This window comes from Thamnophis elegans, chromosome 5 (genome assembly GCF_009769535.1).
Source record: "Thamnophis elegans isolate rThaEle1 chromosome 5, rThaEle1.pri, whole genome shotgun sequence".
Lineage (NCBI taxonomy): Eukaryota > Metazoa > Chordata > Lepidosauria > Squamata > Colubridae > Thamnophis > Thamnophis elegans.
The window spans coordinates 65,748,345-65,762,729 of NC_045545.1; the positions used below are offsets into that span (position 1 = coordinate 65,748,345).

At 37.9% G+C, this 14,385-nt stretch overlaps 1 protein-coding gene across 2 annotated transcripts in view; it reads left to right on the plus strand.

The window, feature by feature from the left end:
* Window positions 1–14,385, plus strand: part of CHD6 (chromodomain helicase DNA binding protein 6) — a 115,093-nt gene that overhangs the window by 99,990 nt on the left and 718 nt on the right. The window contains exons 25-32 of one of the 2 annotated variants that reach the window (XM_032218151.1): window positions 362–521; window positions 1,694–1,783; window positions 3,526–3,629; window positions 5,042–5,171; window positions 6,051–6,111; window positions 11,005–11,059; window positions 11,985–12,204; window positions 13,234–13,442. In XM_032218151.1, the coding sequence (XP_032074042.1) occupies window positions 362–521; window positions 1,694–1,783; window positions 3,526–3,629; window positions 5,042–5,171; window positions 6,051–6,111; window positions 11,005–11,059; window positions 11,985–12,204; window positions 13,234–13,442 (1,029 nt within the window). Of the gene's footprint in view, window positions 1–361; window positions 522–1,693; window positions 1,784–3,525; window positions 3,630–5,041; window positions 5,172–6,050; window positions 6,112–11,004; window positions 11,060–11,984; window positions 12,205–13,233; window positions 13,443–14,385 lie in introns of those variants that run through there. The other variant, XM_032218152.1, reaches the window with a different exon arrangement.

The window sequence follows — 14,385 nt, forward strand, 5'->3', positions numbered from 1 at the left end:
TGAAGAGCTAGGTGTTCATAGTTTGAAGTTAGCAAAGGGGAATTCTGCATCTATCTTTGTGATATTAAATTACCTTTTTGGAAATGTAACTGTATAATGTGTGGTTTACAAGTAACCCAAGAACTTTGTTATGGTTATATGCCACTCCAACTACCAGATGTGGGCAAGAATTGTACATTTTCCCAATCCCAGGTTCTAGTGGAATAATTAGATGTCTGGGATGGACTACAAAGAGAAAAATGTGTTTGTGCTCTGCCAGTTCCATTTACATCTGAACTATTTTTTCTGTTTTGATTTGCAATTATATAGACACATCCTGATTCAGCAGTGCTGCTCATATGCTTTCCCTTGTCTGTTGCAGGATTATCAGCTCCAGTGCCAAGAGGAAGGAAGGGGAAGAAAACCAAAAGTCAAATGCTGTTACCCGAGATTAAGAATGCAGATTGGCTTACTACTTGCAACCCTGAAATTGTCCTACATGATGATAGCTACAAAAAGCATCTGAAACAACATTGCAATAAGTGAGCAAATGAAAGCATTAAGACACTGCTTTCATACTTCTTGAACACTTATCTGATTTTCCCTGTTCTAAATTCTAAGCCAGTCTTGAAACTTAGAAGTGGCTCGTGAATTGGTGCTTGTATTTAAAAATGTATTCCGTGAGATAGATCCATGGAAATTGGCTAACAAGCTCTAGAGAATAGATGATAACATTTTAATTGCTATTGTTGTTTTCCTTTTTAACACACATTCTTTTCCAGAACATATGGGACTAGGAACACAGTCCATGCATTTATAACCAAAACAAATTGGCCCAGATTTTGGGCAGGGCTTTCCAATGTATAAATTACTCTTTTCTCTTTTTCTCTAAAAATTAAAAGGCATGTTTACATGGAACAAATATTGTAAAAACCTTGTGGATATTTCTAAGGTTTTTATGAGCCATTTTGCAATTTGAAAAATTTAGTAACTTCTCTTGTGTGCAGAAGACATGATAGAAGTCTGTAATCTCCTATGTCCCAAATATAATTAAGATGCAGTGACATCTGCATCAAACCAAAGTCATGCCAAATTAATGACATAAATACAGTGATGTCACACAAATGTTGCCATTAAATACTTGCATCTCAACAACTGATGTAAGTACTATAAATTGCCCCATGGAGCAAGCATGTGGGGTGTGAGGGGGAGGACATGCATCAGTAAGTAGATATTAAGAGATGTTAATAAGCACCATGCTTTTAGCTTTCTGGATATTATTCTTAATTTCATTGCTTATAGCATCTAGTTCCTTATCATTTCCTTAACTCATGTATAATTTTAAAATATTTTTATTCACACTTATTGGGTGTTATGGTCTCATTTAGATTATCTACTGCTATTGGCTGGTTTACTTACTTGGTTATTATTTAACACCGCCCAGTAATCTTACAGCCAATTAGATTTTTATGATAATGAATTTCATCTGCAAGTGAGCTATCTCTTACTTCTTATTCACCAATACCAGCTTTTTGAAGATTATTTTCTAGAAGAATGGCATTTGGTTCCCATGGTGCTAACTTTGAATGGCATCATAGCAGTCCCCATTGCCAACAAACAAGGCAACACATCCTGTAAACTTAAAGTGGGTCTGGAAAGCATGTTGAAACTCAGATTTACTGTCTGAGTTACCTTCTGCTTTTCCTTTTGGCAGAGTGCTGTTGAGAGTACGGATGCTCTATTACTTGAAAGCTGAAGTGCTGGGGGAGGCAGCTGATAAAGCCTTTGAAGGAACCCCTGCCAAGTATGTTACATTAGCCTTCTGGAGTTTTGCTTTATAATCTGTTGTGTTATAGTCACAATATTGGAAGTATAGACAGCATGTGCTTGGATTGCAGTTCTTGCATGTGCATAAGTTTAACACTTAGCAGGGAACTGTAGGACTCTGAATGCATATATATATATATATTGAATATGCTCTCAGTTAAAAGAGAATGAATGAATGAACACACATACACAGAGTTTAGAGCAAACTACATGCATGCAGTCTATAGTATTTCTCTGAGTTCATATATTGTATAAGTTATTGTTTAATTATGATGTGTTAGATTTAGACATTACTAAGTGCTAAATAATGATTTACAACCACTATGGTTATTCTGAACCACAGTGATGGGTTCAGATAACAAGCCAAATTCAAACAAACCACATTAAAATATAACATGACATATGAATCCAGTTTTTTAGCAGAGTAAATAATATTAAACAAAAGTAGTACTGCTTTGAAATTTGCAAAAAAATACTATAATAGTACTGTAATGAAAAGTATTAATTTTACCTATTACCAAAGTATTCCAAGATTATAACAGAAAAATTAACTGAACCAAATATAAACAAATTTGATTTACACCTATTGGTTTTCTTTTGAGTGACAGTTGCCCCTTTCATAGTGTAACATTAGGTATATGTGATTGGTATATGAAAAGTGCTGAAATTCTGTTGATTCAATTATTCCTCTAGTAAAATGCTACTAGGGGAAATAATGTTAGCATTAATATATACTTATTAGTTAATTATTAACCCCATCAGTTTTGATTTAAAAAATATACCACCATCAACTGAAGCAACCTCTTTGAATTAAGTGGGTTCACAGATATTTATTTTACTTATTATTTTATTTATTAAATTTGTTTGCTGCTCATTTTGTTGCAAAGCGACTCTGGGTAGCTAACAACATCAAAATAAAGCCATAAATATAGATCTACAAATGTGTAAAATCACAATAAAATTATAATAAAATACAAATTATAACTAAAATTAAAAGATGGGGGAAAAGGAGTAGAATGTATGGGGGAGCGAGAGGGGAGTTGCTATTAGTTGATCAACTACCTCCAATGTGATACTCTCCCATTGGGGCTTCAAGCCAACTGGCAGAGCCAGGTCTTCACGTTTTGTCAAAGGCCAAGAGAGTGGGAGTCAAACTCATTTTGAGGACAAGATGTTCCAAAGGGTTGGGGCACAGCAGAGAAGGCTCTTTTTCTGATCCCCATCAGATGGAATTCCTTGACTGATGGGATCCACAACATGCCTTCTCTGCCGACATGGGCGGGGCAGCCTGTCTCATAGGGGTGAGATGGTTCCTCAAGTATGATTTGTGCAGTTCTTTAAAGCATCTATGACTTTCCCCCAAATTTTGCAATTGATATCAATGAGAAGAGTTGCAGCTATTTTAAAGAGTTGTAGGTAGATGTGCTCTGAGCATCTTTTAGAATCTAATTTAAAATGATGCCACATAGTCCAGTTTGAGTATACTTATAAAAATACCCACTTTAAAGTAGACATTAGAAGCCAAATGCTAGATTAATGAATAATTATCAGAGCTGGTAATACAGCACAGCTTTTTACAGTGGTTTCATATCATTCTTTTACACAGATTTCATTAGGTCCTTTTTCTTAACATTATTTAAGGTAAACCTTTTACAAAAGTAATTTAAATATGTGCCCAGACCTGTTTATGACTGTTGAAATATGCTTTATCCTTTGCAGAGATTTAGATGTCTTGCTGCCAGACATTGACTATGTGGAGATTCCTGTGGACTGGTGGAATGCTGATGCAGATAAATCCCTCCTCATTGGAGTTTTTAAACATGGTATTTCCTTTCATGTGGGATGGACCTTTCATAGACATTTCTCTTATATAAAATGCTTTGGAGGAAATATTTCATTACTGGTGCAAATGCAGCATTCCCTCCTGCCACCTCTCTTTTCAGGCTTCCATGAAAGCCTAAAAAAAGACACGCTAGTTTTATGAGTTGTGCTGCTCATGCACATTAGTATATATTAGATGCCTAAACAAGGATCAAATTCTTTTCTGAGGGAAATCTTATGAACACCTACCAGTGAATTGGCTTCATTAAATTTGTTGGACCTCTGAGGAAACATGAACAGTAGGCTGCAGCAGCTCCTGTACAATTTGACCAAAGTAAAGTAATAATATGTGATTATATGTATTATATATTCAGATTGTGAAAAAGAAGGTGTGTGAGTGATGCATTACCTGGATTGTGATTTAGTTCAGTACAGGTAGTCCTTACTTATGTCTATTAGTTCAGCAACCAGCAATTATGATAGTGCTGAACTAAAGGACTTATGATTGGCTGTTCTGGCTGTTGAAGCTCCTTTCTGTTCACATGAACAAAATTTGGGTCAAATTCTCATTCCCATTTATGAGTGCCTTTTTTGGCTCTTTGCCTACCCGCTGCTGCCAGTTGTCCTATCACCTAGCTGGAGCCTTCTTTTACATACCAGGCTTCTTTTGTTAAGACCCCAGGTGGAGTAGGAATGTAAGCCTACTGCAAATGGATTTCCTGGGTATGGCATGAACGGAGACCCTGGATGAGGTGCAGGAGAAGCCCCAGATGCACTAGGGTGAAAGAAGGTCCCAGCTGGTGCAATAGTGGTATATGGTGTAACGTGTGGTGGCAGGCAGGTCTGGGTATTGAGAACAGGTATGGTTAGGAAAAAGGGCATAGGTGGCATGGGGAATTCAAGAGGAAGCAGTCTGCTATCTCACTGAGGCTCAGGACTGGGAGGAACCAATGCTGAAATGGATTGGATTGGGATGGATCCTTTTCTAATGAACAGTGAGATTCAGTGTATAATGACAACCAAAACAACTGGGATAGCCATTGCTAAGTGAAGTAGTCACTTGACATTCACTTGAATTTGTGCTTTATGACCACATCACTTAGGGATGAAAATTCCAGTCCCAATTACTGTCGTTAATTAAGAACTACCCCTACATGTCTCTGAATCTCAAAAATGTTTTTAAATATAATATTTCATAAATTTTCTTGTCTTACATGGTTGACCTATTTGAAATCCTGTTTGGTTTCTATAGGTTTTCGAGATTCACATATACAAACAGAAATGACACTGAATCCTATAAAGAAATTGGTCATTCTGCTCTTACTTTTTTTGTTTATGTGGTTGTTAAGGGAGTAGTAGTATGGCTTTAAGTTGTTCTTTGGATAATACTTAACTGTTTTAATTATTTTATTAGGTTATGAACGGTACAATGCAATGCGAGCTGACCCAGCTCTGTGTTTTCTTGAGAAAGTGGGCATGCCAGATGAGAAACTGCTGTGTGCGGAGCAGAATGTCACTGATGGAGTACAGGATGCTCCAGAACGGTAAGTCAAACTGGGCAGGGAGAACCGTCACAGGAGTAGAGTTGCCTGAGAGTTTGTACTTCTAATACAGTTAGCGCATAAGGGTATGTACAAAACAGAAAACATTTTGTCTTGAATCTGAAACAACTACACTGTGTTTCAAAAGTTCTGCCAAACCTTTTTGGATGGTCTGTAGTTCAACCACACAAGACCTTGGAACATGTTAGTTGTTCTGGGTTTCAGTTGAAACTAAATCTAAAGGAATTTTATGGCACAAGTCAGGCAATATTAGTGTGCTTCCACCCCCGCCCCCACCCCCAAATGGCCTGTGCCCTGAGTGCTTACCTATCAATTTTCCCTGTGCTTTACTTTTCCTATCTCCCTGTAGTTTCCACCATCACCAGTGATCTTTTCATAGATAATTATTACTGATTCAAATTTTGTAATATATATTGCATATATGTTCTAGTTATACGTATAATACATTTAAAATATTTTAAGTATATTATTTCATTTTTTCAATCCTCCGACAAATGAGCATTCCTTGAAATACTGTTAGGACTCATAGTAAAATCTCCTTTACATTATTTGTCCTCTTTTCCATCTATTTACTTAGAGCTTTGCATACACATATAGAGTCATAATCTTTAAAAATTAAATAGCAATAATTGTTAGTGTTTTTGTCACATTAAGACTGCAAAAACATGGGGATGGAATAGTGTATGCACTGCATACAAGTTACATAAATTTCTCTATAAAGCAGATTCATATGTATAGCAGGAATAAAGGAGCCAACACAGTTATTACCTCAGTGATATTTGCATTTGGAGAGCTTTATTAGAATGGCTTTGACTTGCAAAGTTTCTATAGATTAATTTCATGTTGGATTCTTTTTCTCAGAGGAAATACAGACAAAGAAGAGAGCAGTGCAGATAGACTTGCTGGAGTAGAGAAACAGGAGGTAAGTCCAAGGCAGAAAGTGGATTGCTCATTCTACCTGTTTTCTGTTTTAAAGTTGTTTTGCAATTTGAAAAAACAAGTATCACCTTTAGCCATTTTATTCTGAATCATCTTGACCTTAACATGGTTTTCAAGCAGATTCGTAATAGTATCTTTACCCCATATACAGTAATGAAAGTGATATAGATTGTATTTCTTCCTGCATATTTTAAGAGATGTAGCCAGTTTTCTCAGCTCTGCATTCTCTAAAGCAGTGGTTCCCAAACTTGGCAACTTTAAGACTTGTGGACTTCAACTCCCAGAATTCTCCAGCCAGCAGAGCAGAGCTGGCTGGAGAATTCTGGGAGTTGAAGTCCACAAGTCTTAAAGTTGCCAAGTTTGGGAACCACTGCTCTAAAGGAATTGAGATTTCACTTCCCAGCTTCCTACTCAGCATTTCTAATCTATAGAAATGAAACAACATATCAGTCCCTAATTGACTGGATGAGAGCTAACAAACTGGTACTCAACCCGGACAAGACCGAGTGGCTGTTGTGTTTTCCTCCCAACAATTTGGCTGACGTTCCATCGCTCAGGCTGGGGGGTCAAAATTTATACCCCTCAGACAGGGTCCGCAACTTGGGAGTCCTCCTGGACCCACAGCTGAGTTTCGACCACCACTTATCAGCTGTGACCAGGGGGGCATTTGCCCAGGTTCGCCTGGTGCGCCAGTTGCGGCCCTACCTGAACCGGGAGGCCCTCACAACAGTCACTCGAGCCCTTGTGATCTGTAGGCTGGAATACTGCAATGTGCTCTACATGGGGCTGCCCTTGAAGAGCATCCGGCGACTTCAGCTAGTCCAAAACGCAGCCGCGCGAGTGATTGTGGGCGCACCACGGTTCGCCCACATAACACCGATCCTCCGTGAGCTGCACTGGCAACCTGTTGGTCTCCGGGTGCACTTCAAGGTCCTTCTTACCACCTATAAAGCGCTCCATGGTAGTGGATCTGGCTATTTGAGAGACCGCCTTCTGCCGATTACCTCCCTTCATCCCATCAGATCGCATAGAGTAGGCCTCCTCCGAATTCCATCCGCCAGTCAGTGCCGACTGGCGACTACGCGGAGGAGAGCCTTCTCAGTTGCAGCCCCGACGCTATGGAACAATCTCCCCGTGGATATCCGCACCCTCACCACCGTCCAGGCCTTCCACACAGCCCTCAAGATCTGGCTATCCCGTCAGGCCTGGGGATAAGACTTTACTCTCGCCCCTCCCGAATGTTGAATGAATGTTGGGTTTTTATTGCTAATTATTTTTATTCACATTTTCTTTTTGTGTTTTGTCCTGCACTCCCTTCCCCTATCATTGTAAGCCGCCCTGAGTCCCCTCAGGGAAAAGGGCGGCCTATAAATGCTAATAAAATGAAAAAAATAATGAAAAAATAATAATTAATTACTTGTTTTGTGTGCTCAAATCTGTCCTATTTGCCAGGATTTAAATTGCATTTTATTTTTTTTTATTTTTTAAATATATTTTATTCATTTTCACATTCCATTTTACAATCACTTATATACAGGGTATTTGCTATAAGAAAAAATAAAAATAAAAAAATAAAACAAAATAAAAAAGAAAACACAACTCATCATTCACAACCCCACCTGACACTTCCATCCTCCATACACCCCATCTACCCCCTCCAACTTTCCTTTCCTCCCTCTAACACTCCCCTCCTACTTCCCTTTCCCCTCAAACCTTCCTTCTCCCCTTACTCCCAACACACCCTCCTTACATTCCCCTTACTCCTTCCTTACTCCTCCCTCTTCTTTCCCTCTACCTCCCTCCTTGGTGTATGCCTTTATTCAAGTGTTGTTTAATCTGATAAAAAGTAAAATAAACCAAGGAAAAAAAATATAAAGAAAGAAAAGAGAAAAAAAAAGGAAAAAAAAAACAACCGTATATAAGTGCATTCTTGTTCTTATTGAGACTATGTTAACACCCACCCACCCACCCCCCATAAATCCCCATCCCTAATCCTCCCGACTTCCCGGGGCCCACACCTGGCACTGCCTTCTATCTAAAGTATCTTGTGTTCGTATGGATTAAAAATAAAAGTAATATATTAAAGGAAGAAAAACAAGAAAAAAGAAAGAAAAGAAAAAAGAAAAAGGAAAAAAAAGAAAAAGAACTCTTTGTGTTAAGCTCAGCCCCCCCATCTTTATCTATGCTTAAATAGTGTAAGTCATTCTATCTATATTTTATTCTCGTCTCTTACTTCTTTGTTATTTACCCCAACCTCCTGTAGACTCTCCCGTTCCTCTTCCTTAACCTTGTATTCAGATAAATATTTATACAAATTTGTATAGACATCAATATACAATCTAGCTCAAAAATAATCCCTTCTAGTAAAATTTAAGCAGCGTGGATCATTCCACATATTCAAATATTACTTTACAGAAGAATAATCAAACTTTCCCTTCTAATAGGATTTAAACAGCGTAAATAATCTTTCTTGACCTTATTTTCAAACAGTAATTCAAAATAATCTAACCAAACTTTCCCTTCTCAGTAAAATTTAAGCAGCGTGGATCACGTATTACTTTACACAAAAATCAGTTTACATTCTATCTTAAGATGATCCCGACCGGCTTTCCCTTCTAATAGGATTTAAACAACGTAAATCATTCCGCATGCATTTTACCCTCATCCCTTGCTTGTCTGATATTTACCACTATCAAATTTATGCAGACATTAGTTTAAGATCTAGCTCAAAATAATTTCACCAAACTTTCCCTTCTAATAAGAATTAAATAGCATGGATCATTCCACATATTCAAATAATACTTTCAACAAGAATCAGTTAACCTTCTGTTTTAAAAAATAATCTCGTCCAGCTTTCCCTTCTAACAAAATTTAAACAACATAAATCATTTTGCATCCTTTTACATATATACATTCAATATCACCCACCAATATACGTAAATCATTCCGCATGCATTTTACCCTCATCCCTGCTTCTCTGATATTTACCACTATCAAATTTATGCAGACATTAATTTAAAATCTAACTCAAAATAATTTCACCAAGCTTTCCCTTCTAATAAAAATTAAATAGCATGGATCATTCCGCATATTCAAATAATACTTTCAACAAGAATCAGTTTACCTTCTGTTTTAAAGTAATCCCTTCTAACAGAATTTAAACAACATAAATCATTCCGCATTCATTTTACATATATACAATCAGTATCACCCCACCAATAAGTTTCCGCTTTTTCTACCGGAGAGAGGTCGCAAACCCCCATTCAGTCCACAACTTTGGCAAATATTTTAAAATGTCTAAATCCTTGATCTCCGCTCTTCTGCTTCTCCGAGGGAGGAAAGGCTACCCCCTCCATCTTGCAGCCATGTGGTCTGTTGCATGCCTTCTCCTTCAGCTTGTCTCTCCTCTTTTCCAAGTGAATCAGGAAGTCCCCCGCCTTCAAAGTCTTGTAATAGAAATCTCGAGCCTCCGAAACAGAGTTAAGACAAAGTCTTTGATTCTCAAATGTGACCGTAATGCCGGCTGGGGCCTCCCATCTATATTGAATCTGTTGATTTCTAAGCTCTTTAGTTAAAAAAGCATAGTCTCTTCTTGCTCTCAACATCTGGAAAGGTATTTCTTTGAAGACAATCAAGTCCTGGTCATCAACTCGCAAACTATTATTATGAAACTTTTGCATAATCGCGTTTCTGGATTCTTTTGTGGAAAAATATATAATTATGTCCCTCGGGAGCTGTCGCTGTTCCGCTACCAACGAGTTCTGGCGATAGATTTTCCGAATCTGCCAATCAAAGTTAAGTCCCGGGCTTCCCACTGCATGGCTGAAGGCTTCAACAAAGGTCTGTTCAGATTCTCTCGCTCCTTTTCGCGGAATCCTCTGACTCTTATTGCGAATGCCTTCTTATTAAAGTTTATCATCACGAGCTGTTCTTGAGTGTCTCTAATTTTTGTTGTAATATTTGAATATTAGTAGTCAAATTAAAATTAGCCTCCTCCAAGCTTTCCAATTTATTCTCTATTCAGCAGAATAATCTGACAGGGCAGACACGGCTGCAAACGTATTCGCCTTCATTTGGTCAATTTTAGACTTTAAATCATCATATAGCTCCAATACAAATTCCTTAATTTCTTGTTTAAAATCATTAAGCATTGAAAGAAAAATTCCTGTGTTAAAAATTCTCCAGTAGAGGGCGTAGGAGACAAGGGCTGCGATTCCAGTATAGATTCTTTAGATTCTTTAGGCACATTTGTAGAGAAACGCTTCGATTTTGACCTGGGTGCCATTATAAATAAACAAATAAACAGCGCTTTCGCTCCCCTCCTGTTTCCAAAAAAAAATTTTATTTTGTTAAGGAGCAGTCTGCAGGAGGTAAAACCGGCTAAGTACATCCCCTATCAGTCACCAACGAGGAGAAATCGCCATTTTGAAGTCCGTTTAAACAAAGAAGCCTCTAAGACAATGGTGCTGGTGTTTAAGATAGTAATAAAAGCATAAATCTCACAGGGGTGGGACCCGCCCGTATTAATCATAGCTTCAAACAACTTTGCTTTGTCCTGGGGGGGGGGGCTCGCCTGTCTGGGGCTGCAAAAAAGGCAGCTGAGAAGAACTGGCTGGAGATAAAAGCTCCGCTCACGCTGGATCTAATCTCTGTCCACAGCCAAAAAAAAAGAGAAAGGCTGTGAATTACGAATAGACCCTAGCACACAGAGCTACTCCCTGCCCCTTTCTTAGCCAAAAAGGGGTGATATCTATGATCTTATTTAGATATACAGACCAGATCTCTGAGAGGAGCTCGGTTGAGCCCTCCTCGGCAACAGGCTCCGCCCCCCCCTGTCTAAATTGCATTTTATTGACAGCAGTTTGTCTTTCCATAGGAAATTTCTGATACTTGTGGTCCAGTTCCTGAGAAGAAGGATGATAATGTGGCAGGTGAGGCTGTGCATCTGAATGTTCTTTAAAATAATTTTTTTGGCTCAAATAGCAGTTTGTTAGCTTTTCTAGTGTAACTATTGCCTATAAAATGCCTACCATAAAAATATAATTCAAATATCATTATGGAAAAACTCAGTAATATTGGAGACCTATTTCTCTAAATATTAGCTGCTTCTTCAAATGCTTTCATTTCTCTTTCCTTTGAATACTTAAAATGGCTTAGAACAAATGGTGCTTTACAATCTTTGAAAGTGGTGTACAACTGAGCGCAGCTGGCAATGTTAATAAATTGTTTGCAAAGTAGTTTGCAATTTAAGATCTAGCTTGCTTTATTCCATTTATGCATACCTATCTTTGTGCAATTTTTTTTATCATTCACCTTCAATTTTTGTTACTATTATTATGAAAGAGACTGAGAAGAGCAAAACAAACAAAATAATGCAATCATAGAGTTGGATGAAGACATTTGTTTTAGGCCATGAAGTCTAGCCCTCAAGAGAAATCATCCACAAGAGATGGCTGCCTGTCTCTAGTTGACCATCTCTACCAAAGGACAATTGACTCCATTGTGGAACTCTTATTGTTAAGGAGTGTTTAAACATTGAAGGACTCAAAAAGAATGTGAGTGCCTGTCACAACCACAGAACTAAGGATTAGTGCAAACAGTGATTATTGCCTTCAAGACATACTCAGCTATAAATAAATGAAGCATATTTTAGCTTGTGAAAACTTAGTCATTTAATTATAATTCTGTGTGTCAAGGGAATTCAGGAAATTGGATTAATAGGGTTAAGTAAATCAGAGTTCATATGAATATGCTGCATCAGGCTATATATTCCAATATATCTAAGTGAATAGAGGATGTCAGTGAAAGGATTCTTTAGGTTGTGTTAAATACTAATAACCTTGCTGATGTTTGAAGCCCAGGATGGCTCCGACCCAGACAAATCCAGCTGGCCTGTGTCATCTGCTCTCACAGCCAGACTTCGGCGTCTAGTCACTATCTATCAGCGTTGCAACCGCAAAGAACTGCTGCCTAGACCTGATGTTATTGGAACTTGTAAGCATGGCCATTGGCTCCAAGAGGAAATGATTAGGAGAGCCAATGAAATGGACCCTATGAACAATGAAATACAGAAGAGGTAACAGAGTAAACTGTAAAAATCAGTCTTAAGTTTATTCGGATATTGCTAATTCTGAACAACTGCTTCCTATTCTCTGGCTTTTCATTTTGATTGTAATCATGCGGATACTACTGTACAATTAGACATCTGAATTCATATTTTGACTTTAGATTTTGGTATAATGTAAATCTGCAATATAGACTGCGCATGTTTTAATACTTATATTCTAAATATGCTTATTGTGATCATGTGGTATCTCTTTCTGGCAGGTTATTGGCATTCTCCCAGCTTTGAACTTGCAAACATAGGATAGTCACTTGAACAGTTGCATGGCATTCTTCCCCATTTTCTTAGCTTCAAACTTAATGAAAATTCAAGGATTACAGTCATGCTTAAAATTTGTGAACCCATTTGAATTTTCAATGTTTCTGCATAATTATGACTTTAAAACATGATCTGTTCTCCACACTAATCTTAGAACTAGATAGCGGGGAAAAAGGTGCCCCGTTTTGGACCTGAAGGCCTCCTGCACAAACCTGGAAGCCAAGATGAATTTGAAAAGAAATTATAGGAATGTCAGACCCAAACAAGATTATTAATTTATTTTACACTAGTTGCCATAGTGACTGCTGGTTATTAAACAAACAAACAAACGAACCTTAAGCTTTGTCCTTCTTCAGTAATGTATTCCCTCCTTTGCCCATGGAAAAGCAAGGTATTTCTTCATACATATGGTTTTATAGAAGATAAAAGATGCCTTTCTGATTAATATTTAAGGAAGAAACCTGGTATTCATGTTTTAATAAACTGGGATTATATTGAGAAACTGCCCTATGGATTGTGTGACAGGGCCATGTTCTTCATAATTGTCCATACTAAGCTGTTTTCAGCACATAGACTTCTTTCATAATCAAAATTAATTCCAAACTGCAACCATGGAAGAATTTCTGGGAGTGGAATGATATATAAATGTAATAAATAATAATAAGTATTGGGATGAAAATGCAATTTTGATATATTTATTTGTATTCCTCATGCATTCTTCAGATGGACCAGAAGAGAGCAAGCAGATTTCTATCGCACAGTCTCCTCATTTGGAGTCATTTATGAGCCAGAAAAGAAAGTCTTTGATTGGACTCAATTCCGATCCATTTCACGCTTGGAGAAGAAAACTGACGAAAGTTTAGAAAAATATTTCTATAACTTTGTTGCTATGTGTAAAAATGTTTGTCGGTTGCCCCACTGGAAAGATGATGGTGAGTAAGAAATATTCAGGGGTTGCTGTTTAGTGTTTCCTGCTTAAGATTTCTTCCATGTCATTCTTTATACCATTACATTATCATAGCTTCTGAGTATCTTTAGTCTTCAAAGTGTCTCTCTCTTTTGCTGTAAATACGTTTTCCATCCATTGAGAGCCGAGGTGGCGCAAGTGGTTAGAATGCAGTACTTCAGGTTACTTCAGCTGACTGCTAGCTGTGGTTGTCAGTTCAAATCTCACCGGCTCAAGGTTGACTCATCCTTCCATCCTTCCAAGGTGGATAGAAATGAGGACCCAGATTGTTGGGGCAATATGCTGACCACTTAGAGAGGGCTGTAAGGCACTGTAAGTGGTATATAAGTCTCTGCTATTGCTATTTCAAGGATTCCAATGTAGTTTCATCTTCAGATTGAAAGCTCTAAAAATCCAAGGAGACCATTATTACTAAGAGAGGCCTTGAAATGACCATGGAGGCTAGGATTGAAGAGACTAGGACTCAGCCCACTCTCAGTCAAAGAAACTCCCTTCTGAACAGCCACTTTCTCTCAGTATGATCTGCTTCACAGGGTTTTGTTATGGAGATAAAATAAGGGGAGATCTCCAGGTATAGTGCTCTTAGAAAGTGATATATCTATCAATTATTTGAAAGATTTTGTTTATATATAGGGGCTTGAGTGATTTCACATGGCAAAACTATTCCAAAACAACTCATAACAGATGCTAGTCCTCTCTTTGTCTAAGCTGATGTGAACCGGAATGGCCCCAATATATGTATCAGGGCATCCCAGGCTATAAGCCATCTTCCTTTTTCTGAACTTTTTTCCCCCTCACTGTCATCTTACGCTACAGCTTTGAACACTAGAGTCAGTATCAACTATCCTGACACAGAAAATTTATTTCACTTTGATTTAATTTAAAACTATTCTGCTACAGCATCTCTT